At 37.9% G+C, this 18,057-nt stretch overlaps 1 protein-coding gene across 1 annotated transcript in view; it reads left to right on the top strand.

Annotated features, from left to right (window-relative positions):
* The window catches only part of glra3 (glycine receptor, alpha 3), a 125,558-nt gene extending 108,688 nt beyond the window's left edge, over positions 1-16,870 (top strand). The window contains exons 7-9 of the mRNA XM_017701470.2: positions 1,970-2,184; positions 3,131-3,280; positions 11,778-16,870. Coding sequence (XP_017556959.1) covers positions 1,970-2,184; positions 3,131-3,280; positions 11,778-12,065 — 653 coding nt within the window. The 3' untranslated portion in view covers positions 12,066-16,870. The remainder of the gene's footprint in view (positions 1-1,969; positions 2,185-3,130; positions 3,281-11,777) is intronic.
* The last annotated feature ends 1,187 nt before the right edge of the window (positions 16,871-18,057 follow it).

Below are 18,057 nucleotides of genomic sequence, written 5' to 3'. Positions count from 1 at the left end.
ATAAAAAAATTGCTACAAAATTTTGCCCTGGCAGTGTTATGTTTGCTGTGTTTGATCTCTGTTCAGTTACCACAGAAGTTACAGTGATGTTATGTTGATGTGAATCCAGTATTCTGGTTAACGTTTACACAGTCTTGCTATTGTGTTGTATCAGCATAGAGCAGAAGTACTGGAATGGGTATAATGATGACAGTACTACTATCAGCAAGAGGTTATAGCCTGATATCATGACATTGTGGGACATAGCAATAACCAGAGAGATGGGAACAATTTTGATAGGTGTGGGCATAGACACACAGATCCACAGGCATGTTTGACTACTTTGAGATCAGCACAGCTTGCTTATTTTGATCACAAACACATATACACAAGTTTTTGAAACACGTATGCAAACAACATACAGATATGGGATGTATTTTAATGCCACAGTTAAACAGGACCTAAGTTACACCTGTTGTTTTCTTTTTTAAACTAGTTCTTTAAAAAGTCTGGGAATGAAAACCAAACCTTGATTTATAACAGTAGATAGCGCTCCATATCATTAAACCTTCAATGATTCCCATCTGCATGTACTCACAGGGGGGCTGTTTTGTTTCTCCTTAGTGAAAATGTAAGGCATAAGTAGTTAACAAGATCCATTAGACTCAGCACTGTGCATAAGCTAATAGCCTCTGTTGCTTTTATGGGCCATTTTCCTGCTCATCAACTTTAAGCAGCACAGAGACTAAACTCAGAAATTCAGAACCAATCTGCAGGGATCGTGGGGCATCCCATCCAATCAGGCCGATTTAAACCGGACTGCTCGGAATGTGCCAGAATGGTTTTTATCTGCATGGCTCAAGCTTGAACTGACAGTCCATCACAATTACGTTCAGTCTATGTGTGTGTGTGTGTGTGTGTGTGTACATCAGGTTCTGTCAGACAGGTACTGTAACATACTTTGTGCCTCCTCTTCCTCCAGCTGCTCTTCCTCACACACACTTGCAGCTTCTGCAAATTTTTCTTCCGGCCACACGCTGACAGATCTGTCAAACTAGAGCTTCAAGAAGTCTGAGTGTATGTGTGTGTATGAGAGACAGATAAAAAGAGAAAAGAAACAGTGCATTTAAGGTTCTGAACAAAAGTTTTCTTCTCATTCTTTCTTCTTGCATGTATGTGTATCTGACTGAAACCTGAATTCAGAACTGATGTGTTGAGAGAGAGAGAAAGAAACAGGTAGAGATATACAGAGATAGAAAAGAGGGAGACTTGAGAGGCACGTGAAATGTCTTTCAGATCAAAAAAGCTAACACTTTCTCTTTGCAACAGCTGAGTCGTTTAGGCATTATTATTCAAGATGACATTTTTCATTATATGTCATCGCTCATTAATTATGAAAAGAAGAGAAAGGTCTTACATTCCCATAATTCCTGGTGATTAATAATTTGTGTAGCAGGGGATGATTCTGTTTGTGAATTTTATTATTCCTTCTGTTAACAAATTATTCCATAAACTATGCTGCATTATCTCAGTCTAATTCACCTAGAGCGACTTGCATCTCTGCTGTTTTTCAACTCATCCAGCCTCTAGATTAACACACTGAACCAATACATATTTAGCAGCATAGTTCAAAACATCAGGGATTTACTGTTACCTTAGAAAAGCTAGCTTTAACCCCTTTGAAATCTTTACTACTGCGATTTTACTGGAAATTCAAATAACATTTTGAAAACGTAATTACATAATTAATTATACAGTTTTATTCTACATCCCTTTTCAAGGGAGATTAAAGTCTACATTTTTGTCTTTTTTTCCTTTCTGAAGAGCAAGATAACACCACAATAACTTTTCATCAAATTCAATAATAATAAAATATCTCCCCTTAAAATCTCCTCCTGTTTCAATGAGCTAAACGTGAGAAATTAAGTGAGAAGAGCTGTAATAATCCAGATTAAATAATCCAGGTTAAACTCTCTCTCTGTCCCTGTAGGCAAGTTCACCTGTATCGAGGTGCGTTTTCACCTGGAGAGGCAGATGGGTTACTATCTGATCCAGATGTATATTCCCAGCCTGTTGATCGTCATCCTGTCCTGGGTGTCCTTCTGGATCAATATGGATGCTGCTCCAGCCCGTGTGGCTCTGGGCATCACTACTGTCCTTACCATGACCACACAGAGCTCTGGCTCCAGGACATCTTTGCCAAAGGTCAGCATCTTTCTCAGGATTTGTCTTGAATCAGATACCTTCACCTAGAGCTTGGGTTTAAAGCAATGGTTTAGCCAAATATTCACATTAAGCTATTTCTACCTTAGCCTAGGGCTGACTGAAGTTTGCTTGTTTGATTTTGTTATGGTGGTATGATGCTAATGTAGCTAAAATGTAATGGAAGCTTACATCCAGTAAAATTACTTAATTCAGTGCAAATTGAGGTTTGTGTGTGTGTAGTTGATCAGCCAAGATGTGTTTGATATGGTTATGTAAAATTCTAACTAAAAAACTCTTTTTGAGGGGAAATAAAAATAACATAGCACATATTGCCATGAATGGACCTTTAAATGATTTTTGATTAATGCTCCCCATTATGGAACAGACTCACACGTCAGATCAGCACTGGTTTTAACCCTTTACTGTAGAAGTGACTGCCATGTGCCATGCACTTTAAGGCATATAAAAGCTTCGGCAGCCGTTATATAACATAATTCCACATTCCAGAAGACCCAGTTTTCACCCAGTGGTCAATTATCAGTGATTTACGGTCGAGTAGGTGCACTGTAGTGGGCTGTAGCACTTCATGAATGAGTAAAATCAAACAGATCTACTTAATAATGCAGTGACTGAGCTGTTCAGTTCTGGCCAGGGGTATTATAGTAAAACTAAAAGTGAGACTGAAATATTACTACTACTAAACTACAAGTGTATGTATGTCAGTCCACACTTCAATTCCACACTTTTATAAAAATAAATAAACCCAAAGAAATATTAGTTTCATAGTAGTTACTGAATGATAATAATAATGAAATGAGTTTATTAAGGATTTAAAACTAAATAACAAAAATTCAAACAAAATTCTAGTATACCGTATAGAGCACAATAATAAAATAAATAACCACAAAACTTTTCTAACCTTAATGCATGTGTCCGTGTTGTGCAGGTGTCCTATGTGAAGGCCATAGACATCTGGATGGCCGTATGTTTGCTTTTCGTTTTCTCTGCCCTGCTGGAGTACGCAGCAGTGAACTTCGTCTCCAGGCAACATAAGGAGCTGTTGAGATTCCGTCGACGGAGGAAGAAGTCTACCAAGGTAGGCCTGTGCTGTGGAGAGCAGTTGACCAAGGTCATGCTGATGTGGATAAAAAAGTTGGAAACACTGCAGATGTCTGCTGACCAAGGCAAAGTGTATTTCTTCTAAAGTAAATGGTGTTAAAAAGGAGTTTGTTCCCCATTTTGCTGCAGTAACAGCCTCTTATTTCCTGGGGTTGCTGCACAATATTTGTTGAAACATTGCTGTGAGGATTTGATTGTATTCTCCCACAACAGCTTTATTGAAGTCAGATACTGATGTTGGATGACTAGGTCTGGATCACAAACACACCTCCCTAACCCAAAAATACTGGTGGAAAGGATGCATTTACACTGCCCCACAGCCAATTCAATATCTGTAATGAATAGACTGCACTTAAAGGCCAAGGCACATTCACATCTATTCAACATTGCTCAACAAACATCAACATTTCACCAACATATAAAGAGCCCAAATGAACTAAAAAGAACATTGTAGACCCGTGCAAAAGCATGAGAACATTCTTCTCAAGAACAGTTTTTAATTCTAAAATTATGTTAATACAGTGCAAGTGATGGAGAAGGTTCTAGAATTGTATGAACTGGGCAGAGCATCCTAGAACAGCACGAATGTGGGAAAAAATTCTAGAGTTCTAAAAGTGTGAAATGAGTGAAAACATTCCAGAACAATATAAATGTGGTGAACATTGTGGAATAATGAGAATGCAGGAAGAGAACATTCTACAAGTATGAATGAAGGAGTGCACTACATGCTAGTGTTTGAATGGAGATAGAATTTTGGAACGGTGTGAATGATGGAGCAGTAGAACATTCAAGAATAGTGTACATGTGAAGAATAGGCAGAGTTTTCTAGAAGCGTATGAATAAGATAAGTGTAAGTGTAAATGGAGAACAACATAAACAGTCTAAATGAACATTCAAAATCAGGAGAACATTCTAGAGCTGTGTGAATGGGGAGCACATTCTAGACACTTTCCAAAGATCACACACAGGGGAGAAACACCAACCCAGCATTTGAGTTTGTTGGTGTTTGAAAGAGAACTTTGGGCTGGTGTGCTCTGGTCTTAAAAATTGTTGGGGTACTATTTAAATCCCTTCTAACTTAAAAAATGAAAAAGAAATAAAAACAGAGCCTATATGATTGAGTAAGACAGAACAGATCCCTTTAAATTCTCAGCAGTAAGTATTAGCCTAGTCACTCTATCTTCCCCAGATATGTTGAGAGCTACCATCCACACAGATGTAAACAAACATTTTATGAGTAGATGGCAAAGCTTAAATGAAGGCATCCAGTGTGCTGAAGTCCAGCCCAGAGCACCGCACTGCTTAAAATTGAACTTGACAGAGACTGAAATGGATTAGTGGAAGTGATAGAGAGATTAATGGAGTTTTTTCGCCTTTTGGACTCTGCTGGAATTAAGTCTGAGCGCTCTTATTAAATACAGTTTGCGTGGCTGATTGAATGGGCCTTGTGTTTTTGGGAAGCCTCTGTGTAGATGATTCACTGTCTGAGTTTGTTTCATCCAGACATCATTGCTTCACTAATTATGAATGAAAGCTAGCATGGTCCAGGTTGCATAATATGAATTAGATTATGCTAACTAGTCCTCATTTAATTCAGTTCAGGTCATTGCTGTTGGCTCTGCTAGCCTGTTTGTCTGAATTATTAATTTAATACAAAGAGTCTAGATCATTCTTCTTGTGAGGAGCGTGTATTGTGCAGTGAGGAGGGGGAAGCAAATATTCAGACATGCTTGCTTTTGTTGTTTACTCTAATTCAGGTGCACATAACGTCTTCAGATTACACACAATATCCTTTGACTTTGTACTTATGTGAAGAAAGAAGCATGTATTCTTAAGCATAAGCAAAAATATGTTTAAAAACAATTTTTGGTGGGAGGAAAAAAGTATTTAGACATGATATTATAATAGCTGGTTAAAAAAAAATCAAGTCATTCATATTAATTTTATATAAATACAAATGAAAATAAAAGTGTTTTAATGAAAACTGCACCTGGTGTCATTATAAAAGTTGTTGCTATCGAAAGAATTCACAGAACTAACAGCACGTATGGTAAAGGAGAAGACGCTTCTCAGAGAAATCATTATTAAATAAACATTGGAATGGAAAATGCTACAGAGCTTGTAAAGACTTTAAACATCCCTATCTGTACGACTGATTCTGGCACTACAAATTATCATCCCTGGAAAAAGGTATGTCAGGCTAATCATAGTCATATTATAGTCTCCCAGACTAATGATAAAGAAGGTTACAGAGAATCCAGCAGTCACTTGAAAAGAGTTGCAAGCAGGAACAATTGTTAAACAGAGAACAATAAGTAAAAAAGTAATGCATGTGTACAATTTGCACTTGAGCATTTATACAAATCTGAAATGTTTAAAACAACATATTTTAGAACAACATCAGTACTGTTTGACAATAATTAATGTTTGGATAAAGAAATAATCATGTTTGGAGAAAGAATGGTTGCCCATATAATACTAAGAACACCACATTCGCAGTGAAGTATGGAGGTGGAAGCATCATGATATGGGGCTGTTTCTCTGCAAGCATTATTGGGGCATTACATGTCATCACATAATTTATAAATGTACGATACATACTTTAACAGAGGTATAAAGTTGATGAGCCACACCATGAAGGTATGGGGAAGAGTTGTTGAAGCAAGGCTAAGGTGAGAGGTTCGGATCAGTGAGCAGCAGTTTGGTTTCATGCCCAGAAAGAGTACCACAGATACAATTTTTGCGTTGAGAGTGTTGGTAGAGAAGTACAGAGAAGGTCAGAAGGAGCTATATTGTGTCTTTGTGGATCTAGAGAAGGCATATGATAGGGTGCCAAGAGAGGAACTGTGGTACTGTATGAGGAAGTCAGGTGTAGCTGAAAAGTATGTTAGGGTGGTGCAGGACATGTATGAGGATAGTGAGACAGTGGTGAGGTGTGCAGTTGGAGTGACAAATGGTTTCAAGGTGAAGGTAGGGTTACATCAGGGATCAGCTTTGAGCCCCTTCTTGTTTGCAATGGTGATTGAAAGGTTGACAGTTGAGGTCAGGCAGGAGGCTCCATGGACCATGATGTTTGCAGATGACATTGTAATCTGTGGTGAGAGTAGAGAGCAGGTGGAAGAGAATCTGGAGAGGTGGAGGTTTGCACTGGAGACAAGAGGAATAAAGGTTAGTAGAGACAAGACGGAATACATGTGTGTGAATGAGAGGGAGGCAGGTGGAAAGGTGAAGATGCAAGGAGTAGAGGTCGTAAAGGTGGATGACTTCAAATATCTTGGGTCAACCATCCAGAACAATTGGACAGTGTAGAAAAGAGGTGAAGAAGAGGGTGCAGGCAGGATGGAGTGGGTGGGGACGGATGGAAGAAGAAGGTTTATGGATGTAGTGAAGGTGAACATGGAGATGGTTGGTGTAAAAGTAGTGGAGGCAGTAGATAGGGCAAGATGGAGGCAGGTGATCCGCTGTGGCGACCCCTAAAGGGAGCAGCCGAAAGAAGAAGAAGACAATACATACTTTAACCTAATCACCCAAGAATTTGAATGGACGTTTCAACAAGACAATGACCCTATACATACAGCTATAATAACTTGTGTTGGCCTAGCTGATCTCTTGACTTGAATCCTGTTGAAAATATATTGAGGATTTTGATATTGCAAGTCCTAGAAAAACTTGTAAGCTTTTGTATTGCGTCATGTGTATGAATTTGAAGTAGATATAGGTGCAAAAATGTCTGAATGCTTGTTTGCCCTCACTGTAAGATCAGAAAGATCCCTTCTTTTTAAATTCTTATACTCACAAGCCACTGTATATGAAACCCCTGCCTTGTAGCCCATCTGTGTTAGTCATCAATGACCAGTTTCTGACCACTGAGCTGCTTTTGGCTGAATATTTTGGTTAGCAGACCAGTGACAGTGACATGTGTAAAAACTCTTGCAAACTTGTACAGTCACGGCACTCACTACAAGGCTATACCATGGTCAGCAGCGGTCTTGTGGTCAGAAATTGACCAGTGATGAGTACGGCGGAGGGTGGATGAGTAATGTACATGATAATAGACTAATTGTACACCTTCACAATGAACCTGTAAATTTGTTGGCCATCATAAAGTGGCGAGTGAGTGGAAGCACAAAGTAAAGGAAAGGAACCCAAAGGGCCTTGTTGCTTTATTCACTACTGTCAACCTTCTTTTAAATGCAAGAGCTCCTGTGGAGATCAGGCACAATAGTGCCACCCAGGGGTCATATGCTGTAATGACACTTTAGTGGCATGTGAGAGTCTAATTGAACATGTTTATTTCAAGGTTTAGGCTTTCTACAGAACTAAGGATCAATCAAGGATCAATGCTTACCCTCCACATGGGCCAGCAACGCTTGTATTGCCTTATACTTATTTGCTTCACTGTTGCACGCTAGACTTTTTAGCAAACTGTTGATACATAATACTATTGACTTCATGATGCGATGCTTATCCTGGGGATCATCTCTGCTGTTTTCTTCAAGTGATTACAGAGAAAGAAGCACATTTGAGTTCAAAGAATGTTTTTTGGGGTTATCATGCAGGTTGTTCAGTCTCAGTGTTCCTTGTATGTGGTATGTGTGGAAACATTGCATCAGTGTTACACTGTCACAGAGTTAAAAAAGAAGGAAGGTTTGATAAAAAGAGGAAATGTTTACTCAAAACTAAGTCCTTTCCAGTTCATGCAGCATATTAAAATTTCATGCTTCTTGCTCGTTTGATGCATGCAAATCCCATTTATTATTTCAGTTCTCCAGGGCATGTTTGTCCTAATAAATCTCCCTGCATGCTGAAAACCATCTTATTGTCTGCTTTGTTTGCCATTTTAGTTTTGTTTGTTTTTGTTTCCCTCTCTGTTCATGCACACTCTGAAAGGTGCTTGAACGCACGTTTGAGGAAGAGCTCTCCGAATCATTGCAAAGTGTCATTGGCTTGAGGAGTGCCGAGCCCATGTATGGATCCGTGGGCCACATCTCCGATTCCAACGACAGGGTAATCTCTCAGAGGACGGCTCCATTTGTTCTGTGACACCTGCCCTGACCTGATCCACAGTGACAGTGCTTCCCCCACCTTTCATTTCATTTATCCATATGCATAGTTTACTCTGGAGATGAGGAAACATGTTCCCCTTTCCAAAATTCTATTTTGGCAGAATTTGGCAGATGTACAAAAAATTGTTTATTAGAGTTGATCTTCTGTCATAATAGAAAAAATATAATGTGAGTTCATTGATGTAGAACTATCATCACAGATATATGGTTCAGTTACTCTACACCCATTTCTATGGTAACAAGTTCAAAGACAGACCATTACTGGGCTGAATGCTATCATGCTTTGGAGGGTTATGTATTGATCACCTGATTACTGTAATCTTGAACCTAATCCAAAGCATTAGTAAATTGAAGTAATATAATCTGATAACTTTTGTCTTTTGAGTCAATTTATGAAAAAAAGTTCAAATAAATTTAAATACATATATAAACAAGGCAGTTGGGATCATGTACAGTTGTATGCAAGTTTGCACACTCCTGGTCAAATGACATGTTTTGTTGAGCAACAGTAAGTAACCATAAGTTAACACATCCTCTACAGAGAACATGTTTCTGTGCATTTTAAGGCACACTTACTGTTTATTTCTGAGCGAGCTTAACATACTGGGAAAAAAACAAAAATGTGTGCAAAATTTGTGTGGCACATTTTATGTCATATTTCATTGCGTCCTTATTTTATTAATAAATATATTCAATTATAACTTATTATATAAAAATATTATATTATAAAGTATTTAATATATTAAAATATAACATTTTTGGATTTATAGTTTAATTTTAGCATTCTATAATTATAAAAAGAGAAGAGAAAAAGGCAAAGGCAACACTGGATAGGCTACAGTCCACTCTAGAAAGATGAAAGCAGCATGGAGAATATTAACCTCTTGTTGAAAGTGTTGTTCGCTTATAGCTCGAGAGTGTTCAGGTTTGCAGAAAATTGAACAGGAGGTTAAAAAAATAATGTTGCATTTTGACAATCTGAAAAATTGGGGTTCGGCTTGCAAGAGTAGATTCGATGTAGTCTTACCAGTAATCATCCTACTTTTATGTTGTATGTCTTATTTGTTTTTCTGTAGTCATGGTAGAAGAAGTTATATTCTTTGAATTGTGATTAAGCAACACCTGTGTTTCCTTACAACCCAAATCTGAATGCTATTATGCTGAAGATTTAAATAAGTGTTAAATAAACTTATCAAGTGGATAAAAAAGAAAAAAGTAGTTTGACATTGTCATTTGACAAGAGCATAGTCCATTCTGTCAGGACTAACGTTATTAGCATGACAGTTTGCTAACTATGGACTACCAGAAAAATAGCCCTCCCCCACTTCTGAAACCAAAACTACCACCCATGCAAGTATACACTTCCTCCACAGCCTTTGGCCGCATTTTGAGTTCACTTGCACATAGTGAGGTTAGACTTCACAAAGTTATTACCACGGTCAAACTTCATTACTTATGCTTGCTAGATAAGTAGTCTATGCTTTGCATAACTCAGCTTAGTGCTCACAATCTGCAGAAATACAATACTTTAGCTAGGTAACGTTGTGTTCGCATGTCCCTGTTGAAAAAATGTTTTTCTGTGGCTTTTTGCCGTGAAACAGTGGTATATGTGAACAATGGCAGCATGCAGCTATGTAAACGTCCCCATGGCTGCCGAATATTGGTGATGATCAAAAGCTTTGTGCTCACTTTTAGTTGTTTAAGGTGGAAATTTACACATGAGGATGCAAGAATACCTTGGGTTTCATCCTGTATTATAATTTCATAGGACGAAGTACATTTTGTAACATTTTTATTGGCACAAAGGCTTAGGCTCCCTAGGTTTAAGCCCAAAGTACCCTCTTTAGCTACAACCCAGCTACGTTCTGGTAGACTTCACTACAGAAACTGCAATATTGTCTGCATGTGGTTTATTCCATACTAGGTGGGACATTAAAATGTTAAGCAGCAATGTGTGTCATGGGGTTTAATGTGTTTAACAGAACCTTTCATTCCATATTAGCACATCCAGAAATTATGTGTGGCAGGCACATATTTTGCAAGAGGGATTTCAATATCTGTTTAACACAAAACTATTGCAAACCCTACTGGTCCAATGGCGAGCTCCATTCAGATTTAAGCAGCTAAAGTATCAATTACAAGGAAATTTAATGAGCTATCGGGTTTCCTGTTTAGTGAGAAGTTTTCAAAACCACTACTGAACCTGGATGGTGGTTTTCAACTGCCTTCGTAATACGTGTGTGTGCTGTATTAGGCCCAGTGAATGGTAAGATATAAATAGCAGTCTGGATTAATATTTTAATTTGAGCAACAAAGTTTCTTCACCTGGCCAGCAAAGTGTCCCATATTATAGCGCATCATATTTTTAACTTAAAAAAATGTAATTTGCTAAAGCCTATTTACCATGTGTGAGACCCAGCTTGTAATGGAAAAAGAAAGCTTATGTTTGTTTGTGTTTGAATGTTTTTCCCTTTTGTGTTGTACCCAAATCACTTCCACAAGTGTTTTTCCTGCCTTGAACTCCCAACATCACTTTAACTGTATCTCTTTGCTTCTGCCTTGGTGAAAAAGAACACTTCCCGTAAGATGAATTGCATTTGACAGTTTTCCAGTTGGTAGAGTCTCAGTGTTTTTCCCCCCAGTGGACTTTTGACATTTTGTGGAGAAATGGCTGTGTGAAGAGCTGACAATGGAAAGTGCAGAGAGAGCAGGGAGTTGAAGGGTGATAGAGAGTAAGTAAAAGCTAAGGTGAGGTGACCCACTGCAGTCAGAGGTCATAAGGCACAAAGAAAACAGAGTTTTGGAAATAAAAGAATGGAAGAAAGATGAGGAGACGAATGTAACATGACATCTTTTCACAAATGGAAGTGCATTCTTACTGCATCATTTAACTGAGGTAACCTACTATAAAGTTTGATTTGACATGTACAGTGTCCTGCTTTTGGACCTTTACAGGCGTGTTTGTTCTTTTATGGTAATAATGACCAGTAGAATCTTTTACTATTCCCTCCATTTTAGGTGAGAATGAGTATTGGGACTAATAAACCTAAAATAATGCAAATGCTGTAGTTGAAGTGTGGTGTGGTTTGTGGCAAATTTGCAATTAATTCAGGCATGTCTTTTGCATAATGCTAATTGTTGGGGCATACATTTCCATTATTTCTTAACTACTTCAGCTTCACACCTCCAGTGCAAACTAAAGAAGCATGTCTGACAGCAAACATGCCTCGACTGGTTGGCTACATTTGGAGTAAGGGGGAAAACTGTTTTCTTCAGCACTTTGAGAGACATTGAAGGGCAAAACTAGAGCAGTCAGCTAGCGAAACACAGTGTTAAGGTCATCATTCAGTCTAAGTTCAAGAACATTCAGTAAGCATCTTTCTCTCTCTGTCTCTTTTCTTGCATTAGGAGGAAGATGTGAGGGAAAGCCGCCTAAGCTTCACTGCCAATGCAGGCAAGGATGGTGCCATGTCCAAGGCTTCAAACAACGCAGCCATTACCCCCCAGGCGCAGCCATCCAACACGGCAACCCTGGCTGGCAAAAGTCCAGAGGAAATGAGAAAAATCTTCATCGACCGTGCCAAGAAGATTGATACCATATCACGGGCTGGCTTCCCCCTGGCCTTCCTGTTCTTCAACATTTTCTACTGGGTCCTGTACAAGATCCTACGGCATGAGGACGTCCATAAGCCCTAGAGGCAGAGCATAACTGCAGCTTCACTATATGTCCAAAAATATGTGTCCAAAAGTGTCCACAGGCACCTCCTGTTTTGTGGATTCAGATACTTTAAGGTACATCCATTGCTGATAAAATGTGCACCTACAACCATATAACCTCCATACAAATGGACAGGCAGTTGAATGATATGATTGGGAACAGCCTAAGGTCACCATGCGCAATGCCAGACCTTAGGTATAAGAGCAAAGCTCTTCAGCATTGAGCTATATAAAGACAATGAACCACTTTTGAGATGAGTTGATGGGATTGCCATTGTGCCATTGAACACCTTTGAAATAAGCTGGAGTGGGTTTGGGATCCGTGTGGCTCTTGCGGCTGAAAAAAATAATTTCCCAGCAGCACTATTCCAACATCTAATCAAAAGCCTTCTCAGAAGATTAGAGAGGGGCCCACACTCCCTATCAATATCCTTAACTTGGACAACCAGATGTCTGGACATTTTTGGACGTATAGTGTTCAAGTGAGCGATTGATGGCGTTACAGACTTCTGAAACCAAACACAAATACATGGATAACCTGTGATGACATGGACCGAAAAAAGACCAAGCGTCCCCATTCAGTAGCTTTCAGTAGCCATGCTACTAGTGCTGTGTCACATACTTGCGCAAGAAGACACCACACACACTATGCAACCGAGAGGCATCCATGAAGCCTAGCTAACACCACATACCACCACCCACCCACCCACACACACACACACGCACACACACACGCACACACACACACATACACACACACACACACACACACACACACACACACACGTACATACACAGAAATCAACCCAGCTCAACAAGTAATGGCCCCTGTGGAGCAGAAGTTTCCCTTTGGCCCCTCTTTGAGCCCACTTTCCTGTCCTACAGCTTCTACTGCCAGTGTTAAGTATGTTTGTTTAAAATGGCACTGAAACAAAAACATGTTGTATGATCATGTAGAAGAGTTGAGATATAAGAATTACATGCAGATGTTCTTTCATATCATCACTGTCCAAAAAATTAAAACCAAGTATGTACAAAATACTAATTTTACAAGAGCAAATGAAAGCATTCTTTATTTGTAATGTAAGTTAATATAAAGAGATTTTTATTCCAAGTACTTGGAATAAGCATAGAAGGGCAGCTGCTGTGCTTAAACTATTTAGAAAAATTTTTTTTTTGGACAATGACAATATGTGAACACCAGCAGTGTGCTGCAGTGATAATTTTTAACTTCAGAAACCAGCATTCTAATAAGAGTTGTTTTCAGATTAAAAGAAATGTCTACCAGTTTTTCTTTCATAAATTTACATCTTGTTGGTGTGGAGGTACACACAGTAGCTTTACCAATGCTGAAGGTGATTGAAAAAGAGGGAAGAAAATGATAATAACTGACACAAGACACAGAACTGATGCCAACAACAATAGCACAAACAAAGGATAAAGCTAGGAGAGCAAACTTAGCTAAAATACAAACTATGACACACAGGGAAATATGTGTGAATTTGTAAATTTAGGGACAGTCACTGTATAAACATGACATAATAATTTAGCTGAGGCAGAGCAGAGAATCCAAAGCTGACAGCTGTGGGTAGATATATTTTAATATATGTGTGGGTAGAGTTATTTTGTATGTTTTCAGTTCAGAATGCAAAATAAACAGGCATTCTAGCCAAAAATAGCATTTAAAATATTTTCTATCCCATTTCACAGTAAAAGCAGGAACTGCACCGCACATGTTCCCATATTAACAATGAATATAGCCTTTCACACCGGCCGAATACATCACGGAAAAAGAAATCCTGACCTCCAAAATATCCACTCATATACAAGTTACTAAATATAGCTATGTGGTGTCCTTCTTCGTTAGCCAGCCTGTGGGAAAATTCCAAAAGTGCTTGTAATTTTCACCTTCAAGAAACATCATTAAAAGGGGTTTTCCTAGTCCAGAAAAAACAGAGAACCTGCACTCTCAGAAATAAAGGTGTGAAACTGTCACTGGCTTGGTACCTTCAAGGGTACATCTTAGTGCCTTTCATCAGGGAACACCATGGTACCATAATCCACTGAAATTATATTTATGATATATTGACTCCACACACCCTATCTTGTCTGCAGGCTTTTTATTTTATTACTCTGTTTTCAAACATTAGGTTATGAAAAGGTACAAATATGAACTTTTCACCTGTAAAAACATAGTTTAGGTACACAATTGTACCTTAAAACCACTGTTATACCTTTGAGGGAACATTCACATTGTTTATACCTTGATGAACAAAAATGTACCTGCACAGAACCTTCATGTCTAATAATGTACTGTAGGAGATGAGCAGGCATGTTTCTCATTTTGGTCAGACTGTCTGTTTAAAAGAGTGGAAGTACATTAGGCTGCAACTGTGTATCCATGCTCCGCCCACAAATGCATTCTTTCACAGCAGTTGTTGGTGGGTTGGACATGCCTTACAGAATACTGACAAAAATCCCTTTTCCACCTAATAAGAAACTGTACACAACTCAACTTTTGTCGAGTGCAATGCTATTTTATAATGGTATTCATTTTATATGCATGTGAAAGGTTACACTGATAGAAAAGATCAGGTGTAGTTTTTGTCATGTGACCAAGCTAACTTCAACTCACCTTCCCAGTTTTAATTAGCAACAACAATATGGTAAAACAATATGGTAGCATGAAATAAAGATCTGGAAACTCAATGTGTCTAAACAAATCTAAACACTGTAGAAGAGTAGTTTTAATATTTATGAAATACAATTTTCAACAGGTCCAGTTGGGTTTTCAGCAACAAGCTTGTCCAACCTTGCAACAGTACCTATGAAAGAGCTGTATGTGATCTCTATGATAAGAAAAGTCAGCAAATAGAAGGTCTTGAGGTAAAGCCCAGTGATGATTATGGTCTCTTCCAGTTGAAGTTGATGAAAACAGCTTATGTGATGCAAAAAAAAATGGTGAATCTTTCTTTTAGTCTCAAAACAACGTCCAGACCAGCAGAAAAGAACTGTGTTTACATTGAAAATAAGCTCATTCCAAAAGTAAGAAACAACACTGCAGAATAATCCACAGCATTATACCATCTGTGGATCTTCCTTGTCCTGGGCCGTTTTACAGTAACATTGTCGCAAAGTAATCATGACCAGCCCTCAATGCTCAATTTCGAGTATCCCTTTAACAAAAGCACTACTGTTCAATCATCCTCTGCCGGTCGCTGAAAACCCACATATTGTCGCCAACATTAATCAATGTGCCTGGTAGCAAAAACTGCCTAAATGCTTGGCATATGTTCTTAAATAATGTGGGGAATAGCGTAAACAAACAATCTGTGCTCAAGAACAAAAAGCAAGTGGTATTTTTCAAAGGGAAAATATTTTATTGATATGGTTTTTGGTGATTTATATGAGGCTAGTGTCTCAACTGTAATGAAGAAATTATGTAAACTGTAACTGTTGGAAACATCCATACAAACCTGGAGTACATTAGAAAGAAATATTCTTCTTGAGGTTATAGTGCGTGAGTGTATTTATGATTTTAAAAAAGTTTAAACAAGGAGATCTGCATGTCTGGTGAACATAGAATAGTGTTTTTTCCTAGATAGAAGATTTCTACTTAAAAGGAAACAGCAATATGAATGAAATGAGTGCACGGCTAATATTGTCATCTTCTTAGAACTGATGTAAACATCTGTTGCGAAACCATTATCAGGAATTTCACAATGGAAGATGGAAGTATTTCCTGAAAGGAAGGGGGTGATGTTTTGAAAGAGAGGCCCTTCTAAAACACAGTACTATGCTGAAGTCAGGGGCCACTTTTATTTATATACTTTCCAGTCAAAAATAGCTGTTCATAGAAGTACAAGTTCATAATTTTTCATAAGAGATTTCTGAAGAAAAATATGCAGATGATAATCCTCTGAAGAATTGCAAGTAAATGGCCAAAGTAAAAAAAAAAAAAAGTGGAAATTGAAGTAAATGGGACTTTCAACAACCATGCAAGACCTGGTAGACCAACCGTCACTAAACCTTATTTAAATCTTGTGACAGTTATCTAAAAAATAATATCAAGCTTCACTCTTTCTTTCTATCTAAAAAAAATCCCACTGGATATCGAGTGTCATTTTGACTGAAAATTAAATAAATAAATGGTGCTAATTTTTACATAGTACTGTACATTTTGACCTGCAAACTTTAATACCAAATGATGACCTTACAATAAAAAACATTCAGAAAGGACCTGATACATGTACAAAGACATGAAACATAAAAAAATTGAGAGGACCCATGGCATTTGTGGCAACAAGCCTTTTTATTAAGTTATTTCACTCATGGAAATACAATAGACTACTCTGTGTTTCTAGAAAGAAGAAATATTACAGCAGCCACAGTGTTTTAATCTGATAATCTGTGCCATATAATATGTAAAAACATACAGCTTTGACACGAGATCCTTCCTGTGACAGCTATAATATTGATAGATTTGAATACCACACATGAGTAGTGTACACACTCCTTCACACTGCAAGAAGTTTATGTACATTTATATTGCAAATATATTGAATAATTTATTTTGTACAAAATCTTATTAACTGTCATGCATGACCTATGATCAGTATTGATGTAGTTTTTTATGTGTGTTGGACTTGTCATTTAAAGTGTTATTGCTGCTGTGAAAGAGAAGGCACATATTATCTTGTATGTACATCTGTAAATACTTTTCATATATCTAATAAAATTCCTGGGGAAAACACATGGAAATAAATAAAATGTTTATGAATGAAGGCTGTCTTTTTGCATATTTCACTGGGTATGAGTTATTTTCCCATGCTGTTATAAACAACAATACTAGCACACTACGTACTGCTGGTAATTAGCTATTATTTAAACCAATATCTAGAACTTATCAGCATTTGTCAAATATGCTAGTTATATGTTTATCATAGCAACACATAGAAGTCAGCTCAATACACAAGCAACACTCCCAACAAGTCTCTGCACAATATAAATGCAGCATTTTATGCTAAAGCCACAACTGTATGTAGCTGTTAGATAAACTGTCAAATGCATAAATATGAATGTTATATATCGTACATTATAATAATACAATACATAATATTTCACAAAGACAATTTAAAAATATCACTATATTAACATTTATACCTTACGATTCTATTCTTAAATAGAGTAAAGCCAACATAGATTAATTTTGGGAGCAAATGTTAACTTTTACGCCTCTAATTTGTTAGCCGACGTTTCCACTCATACTGGAGAAATGGTTATGTTTGTGTTTGTGTGTTTTGTTTTAAAACACACTTAAAGCATGCAGTGTATGTCTGGTGGGAATTTGCCAAGGCCAAATTTTTTTAAGTGACCATGAACATGCTGTCCAACTGCCACAGCAACATCAACAGATGAGAGCAAACCTCTGTTGACTGCCACATCATATGGTATCAGGTTGTGTTGTATGTTGATTTGGTGCATTTGAGCATGAGTATGAATACGAGTCTGCACTCTAACTTATTTCGCTAGATTAGATAACCACAAAGTGAAACAAAAAGTTTTACAACTCAACATTTTCAGTCTGTTGTTCAGCACTAGTAATATTAACAAGCCTCACTCTTGCTTCAAATCTAAAAAATCTACTTTTCTGTCCATTCTTTGACTGTGAGAAGACATTCAACACTATGAGTCTGAAAGGAAGCTACTGAGACTTTGTCCCGCATTCGGATCCTTCCATGCAGGAGATGGACTCCATCTCCCAGAACCCTCTGGAGTATCACGTGACTTCCTATTCTCCACCACGATCCTATCAGAGATCTCAGTCTCCTGACTATTAATGCTACACATCTGCGTTTATGTCATGTGACTATTAGCTTAGACTATTTAAGCCCGGGCTTCAGTTAGTAACATTGTGAAGTATTGTTTCATTGAGACTTACCAAGCGTTCTTCGTATTGTACCGTTTGTTT

This window comes from Pygocentrus nattereri, chromosome 5 (genome assembly GCF_015220715.1).
Source record: "Pygocentrus nattereri isolate fPygNat1 chromosome 5, fPygNat1.pri, whole genome shotgun sequence".
Lineage (NCBI taxonomy): Eukaryota > Metazoa > Chordata > Actinopteri > Characiformes > Serrasalmidae > Pygocentrus > Pygocentrus nattereri.
The sequence above is the reverse complement of the archived record's forward strand: the minus strand, read 5'-3'. Positions and strand labels throughout refer to the sequence as shown.